Raw genomic sequence first — 7614 nt, forward strand, 5'->3', positions numbered from 1 at the left:
GGGGGAAGGGGGGGAGCCTCTGGGGAGCCTGTTCCTGTCGCTGTATCTGCGGTTCTGTATTTCCATCCAGCAAGCTCTCCGGCATCGCTCCGGGGTCCACCTGCATCCCTTGTTTGTCCTTGGCTGTCCCGAGGTCTTGTGGGTCAGACAGCGCTTCCCTGTTGATGCCGTGTGCGGTTGGACGCGCCGCAGCTGGCGGCCCTGGCCTCGGGCAGCCTTGGAGGCTCATGGAACGTGTCCCTCACGTCCTGGCCTGCGGCGGGGCATTCTCCTAACATTCTAGCATCTTTGGAGTGCTAGCTGCACCAGGAGGGAGAGCTGGGAAAAGCTTGAAGCGTTTGGGCATCCTCGGGAGGAGATCTCACGCAGGAAAAAAGGCAGCAGCCAGGGAGCGAGAGCAGAGGGACCCGAGCGCTGCAGCTTGGCGTGGCCCCATCACATGGCTCTGCCCTCCCCGCAGCGCGCTCAGGGCCGCCGAGGACGGGCAGGCAGGAGCCTTCCCACTCTGCCCAGCCCGACGCGGGGTCAGGGGGGCAGCGCTTTGTACCCCAAAAACGTGTAGCGAGTGGGTGTGAGCCCGGGCTCATGCGGTGCCAGCGCTGCAAAACCTGCTCTGGTCTTGAAGTCAGCAGCTCAGAGGGGCTTTGGGCTGTAGTTTTATGGTCAGTAAAGATTCCCGACAGGATTCATTAGTTCCATAAAGTCATAACCATGCAGTAAACATGAGAAAACACCCTTTCCTAAAACTGCTATAAAATGAATAAAGTCCAGCAAACCTCCATTTCATAAAACCACCCTGTGCAGCACCCGCGCGTGGCACAGACCACCCTCAGTTTCACGTTTTCAGGTGCTGGGGGGGCAGCAGCAGCCCTGCCTCTCCCCCAGCGGCTGAGGGCCGCGGCACTGAGCGGGCTGGGCTCCGGTGCAGCACCCAGCCCTGCGCCTGCCGGCTCTCTGCCCTGGAAAGGGGCTGGTCCAGCTCCCCCGCTGGGCGTTGTTCAGGATGAGGCCAGCGCCTGTAGCGGGGAGTGAGGGATGTGTTGGGACCCGGCTTCCCCCGGGGCAGGTTTCTTGCACCCGTGTCGGCCGCGCTGCTGTGCCAGCGGGGACGAGCGTTGCCCGGGCGGTGCTGCTGACGGCGTGTGTGCTCTCCCCTCCTCCAGGCAGCCTTCCTGGGGCAGCGGGGGCTGACGGAGGACGACTTCCTCACCAAGGTGCTGGAGGGCATGGCGTTCGCTGGCTTCGTGACCGAGCGGGGGGCCCCGTACCGCTCCATCGACCTGTTCGACGAGGTGAGCGGCAGTTCGGGGCAGCACCCCCCTGCCTGACCATCCCGCGTGGCCTTGCTCTGCGCAGCGCTCCCTGCCCCTCGAGGGCTGCAGCTGGGGATCTAACGTGATCCCCCCTCGACTGCAGTGTCGCCCCCGGGGCTGCCGCGATGGGAGGGGTGGCTGGGTCCTGCCCAGCAGGCAGCTGCTCCTCTCACCCCTCTCTTCTTCTCCCAGCTTGTGGCTTATGAAGTGAAGCGCATGCGCGCGGAAGAGGGGAACAAGCAGAAAATACTGCGGCACATCAAGGAACTGGCGGAGAAACTTTACAAAAACGTGAGTCCTGGAGGCCTGAGCATAGGAGGGGGAAGCTGCTCAGGGTCGGGTACCGAGCCCCGGTAGGTGCTGGAACGGGTGCTTGTGGTGCTCGGTCCTGTCCCACCTGCACTGTCACATGCGGCAGGAAACCTGCTGATGGGCCCAGAGGGGCCTGGCCTGGCATGAGCCGCTCCCAGGAGTGAGATTCCTCGGATTCAGGTGGCCTGGGCACCAGGCACTCCACACCTTTCACAGAACCCCAGCACCATCTGGGTTGGAAAAGCCCCTGCAGCTCCTCCAGCCCCACCATGACCCTCCCCCTGACCGTTCCCAACTCCCCCAGATCCCTCAGCGCTGGCTCAGCCCGACTCTCCAACCCCTCCAGGGATCCCGGGGACTCCCCCCTGCCCTGGGCAGCCCATTCCAACGCCCAACAGCCCCTTCTGCACAGAAATCCTTCCTCAGAGCCAGCCTGACCCTGCCCTGGGCAGCTTGAGGCCATTCCCTCGGGGCCTAGCGCTGGCTCCTTGGCTCCAGAGACTCATCCCCCCTCTCTGCCCCCTCCTGGCAGGGAGTTGCAGAGGGCTTCTGGGGGTTGTAAGATACCAGCTGGGAGGGGGTTTGGCCCAGAGGTTGCTGCAGGATGGCTTGCTGGGGCTCCCGCCCTGGGAGAGGGCGCGTGATGTCCCCACACCTGAAAAGAAACTATCTTTGCTGTGCCAGGAGAACCCGTACCCCGCGGTGACCATGCACAAGGTGCAGAAGCCCACGGAAGGCTGTCACCTGCGCCTCCACCAGAAGCCTTTTCCCCGTTTGGATGAGGGGACGGTGCAGTGGATCATCGACCAGGCCACTGCCAAGCTGCAGACGGCTCCTCCGGCCGTGAAGGCAGAGAAGAAGTGCATGGTGCCCTCGGGACCCCCCATCGGTACGGGTGTGCCGAGGGCCGTTCCCTGCCGTGGGAAACCCAGCTCAGGAGCGGCTTTACTGGGGGGTTGCTGGTTCTCTTTCACGCTTCGGCATGTCCGAGGGTCCTGCCTGAGCAAAATGTGCCTTGCAGAAGCAGCTGCTGCCCTTAGCCTGGGCTGGTGGAGCTCCCTGAGCTCTGTCCGCCAGCACGAGGGGGTGGCCGAAGCCCCCGTGGTTATTCCTCCCACACCAGTTCTCAGGGTCTAGAGCCCTGCCCAGGCAGAGCAGGGGAGGGGGCACCCATCTCCCCCCACCCAGGGGTGAAAGTCCTGCCCTGACTCAACTAAGGGGCGATTCTCTCCCCAGCTGCCATCATGGAGCGCAACGGCAATGCCCTGGCCAACAGTGCCCGGCGCCTGGAGGTGGTCAGGAACTGCATCTCCTACGTATTTGAGAACAAGATGTTAGAAGCCAAAAAGGTGAGGGAGGGGGTCCCTGAGGAGCTGGCGGTTGAGGGGAGGGCAGGGGGGTTTCTCTGCCTCTCCGTGGCTGACTGGGGAGAACATCCCCTGTGCCATTGGTTCACGTGTTCCCCTCTCAGCGTGGCTCCTCCGAGCTGTGTCCCGGGACTTTCGGCCAATCGCTCCATTGCACCAGATCAGCCCTATTTCTGCATTTCCCAGTGCCCCCCCGGGGTTTGTCCCATGGAGATAACGGGGCTGGGGGCCCTCCCCGGGCTCTGCTCCTGCTGCCCAGACAGGGGTTCTGCTCTGGTTTGCCTCCGCGTCGGAGTGCGGCTGCACCGTCACCAGCACCCCAGGGTCAGCCCGAGCGCGAAGCTCCTCCTCGCTGTGGGCTGCCCCTGACCTCACCGTCTGACCCGAGCTCCCCCAGGCCCCCTCTTTCTCCTGGGTGACTTTTTCTTTCCTCCGCAGTTGTTCCCCGCTGTGCTGCGCGCCATGAAGGGCCGAGCGGCCCGGCACTGCCTGACCCAGGAGCTGAACCTGCATGTGCAGCAGAACCGGGCAGTGCTGGACCACCAGCAGTTTGATTTCATCATCCGCATGATGAACTGCTGCTTGCAGGTAGGAGGGGGCTTGCGAGGGCCTTTCTTGGCAAGGAGCCCGTCTCCCCTCGCGTGGTGCAGGGATCGGAGCGGGCCTGGGGGTCTGTGGCGAATCCTCTCACCGCCGCTCTTTGCCCAGGACTGCACTGCCATGGACGAGCACGGGATCGCAGCCGCGCTCTTGCCGCTGGTCACCGCTTTCTGCCGAGTGAGTACCGGCTGCGTCCCGCCCCCCTCACGGCCCGCGCCCACTCGGAAGCCCTTGGAGGCTGCGCAGGGACCGAGAGCCAGCGCTCAGCCAGGCCCGGGACAGACTCCCCTCGGTGCGGGCCCTGCCCGGTACTGTCCGACCGCTGGCCCGAGGCTCCCGGGGGGCTGGAACACCCGCGGGAAGGGTGCACGGGAACTGGGGCTGCTCGGAAGCACCAGCTTGATCTCTTGGTTGAGTCGAGCTGCCATAAAATTCCACCTCCCTTAAAGCACCTGCAGCCTGAAGCCTGGGGGAGGCTCTGGGCAGGTGCTGGGTGAACCCCAGAAGTTTGCCTGGAGGGATTCTGATGCAAGTGTCCCTCCTGCCTGGCCAAGGGGCTGTTGCCTTTTCAGGAGGGAGAGGAGAGCTTGGCACAGAGGCCGTGTTTGTGTGAAACTCTTCCACCTTCTGCTTCCTCAGAAACTGAGCCCGGGCATCACCCAGTTTGCCTACAGCTGCGTGCAGGAGCATGTGGTGTGGACCAACATCCAGTTCTGGGAGGCCATGTTCTACTGCGACGTGCAGAACCACATCCGAGCCTTGTACCTGGACAACAGCGAGGAGAACCACACGGATGAGGTGAGGAGGTGGCAATGGTGACGGTGTCCCTGGAGGGCTGCCGCTCTCCCCACAGGCCCCGAGAGGGCTGCGGAGCCAGGCTGAGGGACGGCGTCCCGGTTGGGGAGATCCCCGTGGGAACCGGGGTGAAGGCGGGCGGGTCTCCTGCCTGTGCGGTGCCCGATGTCTCCTTCTGACTCCTTCAGGAGAGCACAGAGGGGCCGCAGGAAGCCAGGTCTGCCCTGGAGATAGCGTCGGAGCAGCTGAGGCTCTGGCCCACCATGAGCCGAGAGAAGCAGCAGGAGCTGATCCAGAAGGAGGAGAGCACTGTCTTCAGCCAGGCCATCCACTACGCCAACCGCATGAGCTACCTGCTGCTGCCCCTCGACACCAGCAAGAACCGGCTGCTGCGCAGCTCCGGGCTGGGGGACGTGGAGAGTGTCAGCAACAGTTTCGTCACCAACAGGTCAGCGGGGCGGGGAGGCCGGGCCGTGCCGTGGGGAGGCCAGAGCTCCCTGGGGTGCCTGGGGCAGCGGGGGCGTGCAGCTGCCGTCAGGATTGATGCGGTTGCAGGAGTGTTCGGCAGCGAGAGCAGAACCTCTCCTGGGTTCCTGTCAAGAGTAGAAGCTCCCCTGGGCTCTGCCTCTCAAAGCAGAGGAGCGGTGCTCTGGGTTGACTCTTCCCTACTCCCGTCCGGCAGCATCGCTGGCAGCGTGGCTGAGAGCTACGACACGGAAAGTGGGTTTGAGGATGCCGAGAGTTCTGACGTGGCCAACTACGTGGTGCGATTCATCAACCGCTTCGTGGACAAAGTCTGCACGGAGAGCGGGGTCACCAACGAGCACCTCAAGGGGCTGCATGTCATGATCCCTGGTAAGAGGCCTTTGACACCATTTCCCACAGCATTCTCCTGGCGAAACTGGCTGCTCGCAGCTTGGATGGGCACAGGCCTCGCTGGGTAAAAACTGTCTGGATGGTTGAGCCCAGAGTTGTGGTGAAGGGAGTTAAATCCAGTTGGCGGCCGATCACAAATGGTGTCCCCAGGGCTGGGTGCTGGGGCCACTCCCGTTTAACATCTCTATTGATGATCTGGGTGAGGGGATCGAGGGCACCCTCAGTGAGTTTGCAGAGGGCACCCGGTTGGGTGGGAGTGTTGGTCTGCTCGAGGGCAGGGAGGCTCTGCAGAGAGACCTGGGCAGGCTGGAGCCATGGGCTGAGCCCAACTGGGGGGGTTTCACTGAGGGCAAATGCCAGGGGCTGCCCTTGGGCCACAACAACCCCCAGCAGGGCTACAGGCCTGGGGAGGGGTGGCTGGAGAGCGGCTGGTCAGAGAGGGACTGGGGGGTGAGAATGAGCCAGAGTGTGCCCAGGGGGCCAAGGAGGGCAACGGCATCCTGGCTGGTGTCAGCCCTGGCGTGGCCAGCAGGGACAGGGAAGGGATCTGAGCCCTGGGCTCGGGGAATGGGCTGCCCAGGGCAGGGGGGAGTCCCCGGGATCCCTGGAGGGGTTGAAGAGTCGGGCTGAGCCAGCGCTGAGGGGTCTGGGGGAGTTGGGAACGGTCAGGGGGAGGGTCATGGTGGGGCTGGAGGAGCTGCAGGGGCTTTTCCAACCCGGATGGTTCTGGGGTTCAGTGACACATTGCAGCTGTGCTGGGGAGCAGGCAGCTATGCCATCTCGCTGGGGATCCTCCCGGAGCCGGGCTCTGCTCTGGAGAGGTTCTCAGGAGCAGTGGGGAGCTCTGGGGCAGGCTGACGCCCGCTGGGTGCTGTGCAGGGCAGGACTCTGCTCCCAGTCTCTAAGGCCGTGTTTGCCCGCAGACATTGTGCAGATGCACATCGAGACGCTGGATGCCGTGCACAGGGAGAGCAAGAGGCTTCCTCCCATCCAGAAGGTACGGAGCCTCCCTGTGGCAGCAGGGGACGGTTCTGGTGCGGGGGGGGGGTTCTCAAGCCCCCATCCCCAGTCTGCCGGGGCCTGAACTGCCTCTTGTACCATCCCCATAGCCAAAGCTGCTGCGCCCCAACCTGTTGGTGGGTGAGGAGTGTGTGATGGAGGGGCTCCGCGTGTACCTCATGCCCGACGGGCGGGAGGAGGCTGCCGGAGGGACTGTTGGCGGCCCGCCGCTGCTCCCCGCGGAAGGAGCCATCTTCCTCACCACGTACCGCATCATCTTCAAAGGCACCCCCACGGACCCCCTGGGTAAGGGGCCGGCGGCCACCACCTCTTCTCTCTTCAGGGGTGGTCGTGTCTGGGGAGGAGGGGCCAGTAGCTCTCTGGGAGCAGTGGCCATGGCTCGCCTGGCTGCAGGAGCTGCTGATAAAGGCCTCGGGGGGTTACCTGGGGTGAGCAACCAGCCAGGAACTGGGCCAGTACTGGGCCTTGCTGGGGGCTTGCTCCTGGTACTACGAAAGGGGTGGTTGCTCTTGTTTTCCCCCTTTGGTAGACGATAAATTACTCGTGCCCATCCCAGGCATCATCTACAAATCGCCGTGGGCCACCTCTAGCCTGCTGGTGGCCACGTTGCCCTCCGGGGCTCTCTGAGTGGTGGCCTGGCCCCGTGCTGGGCTGTGGCTGACCCGTTGCCGTGTTTGTGTGCAGTGGGGGAGCAGGTGGTGATCCGATCCTTCCCCATCGCCTCGCTGACCAAAGAGAAGAAGATCAATATCCAGGCCCAGGTGGATCAGTTCATCCAGGAGGGTTTGCAGCTGCGCTCGTGCACGTTCCAGGTGAGGCCGCGGGGAGCTGTGGGCTGCTCCTCTCTGCCGCGCTCGCTTGGCTGGTGAGACCCAGCAGGTACGTGGCTGTGGCTGGCCCCGGCCCCTGGGACATGGAGTGCCCAGGCTGATGTGGGCTGGGGGTCGTTTTCCTGAGGGGACCAAAAAACCTCTGCAGCAGGTGATAGTGCAGCTGAGGAGACAGAGCCGGAGCCCCCTTGGAGAGGAGGGAGTAGGCTGAGGTCCATAGAATCATCAAATGGTCTGGGCTGGAAGGGACCTTAAATCCCATCCAGTGCCACCCCCTGCCCCAGGCAGGGCCACCTTCCCCCAGCCCAGGCTGCCCAAAGCCCCGTCCAGCCTGGCCTTGAACCCTGCCAGGGAGGGGGCAGCCACAGCTTCTCTGGGCAGCCTGTGCCAGGGCCTCACCCCCCTCACGGGGAACAATTTCTGCCTCAGATCTCATCTACATCTCCCCTCTGTCCATTTAACCCCATTCCCCCTCGTCCTCTCCCTCCCCCTGATGACGAG

The 7614-nt window shown here is 63.9% G+C and overlaps 1 protein-coding gene across 1 annotated transcript in view; it reads left to right on the plus strand.

The window, feature by feature from the left end:
• The window catches only part of LOC113491270 (myotubularin-related protein 5-like), a 49204-nt gene that overhangs the window by 18181 nt on the left and 23409 nt on the right, over positions 1-7614 (plus strand). The window contains exons 10-21 of the mRNA XM_026868038.1: positions 1164-1292; positions 1506-1604; positions 2310-2514; positions 2862-2974; positions 3431-3580; positions 3701-3769; positions 4232-4390; positions 4576-4835; positions 5070-5242; positions 6187-6260; positions 6373-6568; positions 6968-7148. Of these exons, the coding sequence (XP_026723839.1) occupies positions 1164-1292; positions 1506-1604; positions 2310-2514; positions 2862-2974; positions 3431-3580; positions 3701-3769; positions 4232-4390; positions 4576-4835; positions 5070-5242; positions 6187-6260; positions 6373-6568; positions 6968-7148 (1808 nt within the window). The remainder of the gene's footprint in view (positions 1-1163; positions 1293-1505; positions 1605-2309; positions 2515-2861; positions 2975-3430; positions 3581-3700; positions 3770-4231; positions 4391-4575; positions 4836-5069; positions 5243-6186; positions 6261-6372; positions 6569-6967; positions 7149-7614) is intronic.

Source organism: Athene cunicularia (genome assembly GCF_003259725.1).
Source record: "Athene cunicularia isolate RWA chromosome 1 unlocalized genomic scaffold, athCun1 chr1_part2, whole genome shotgun sequence".
Taxonomy (NCBI): Eukaryota; Metazoa; Chordata; class Aves; order Strigiformes; family Strigidae; genus Athene; species Athene cunicularia.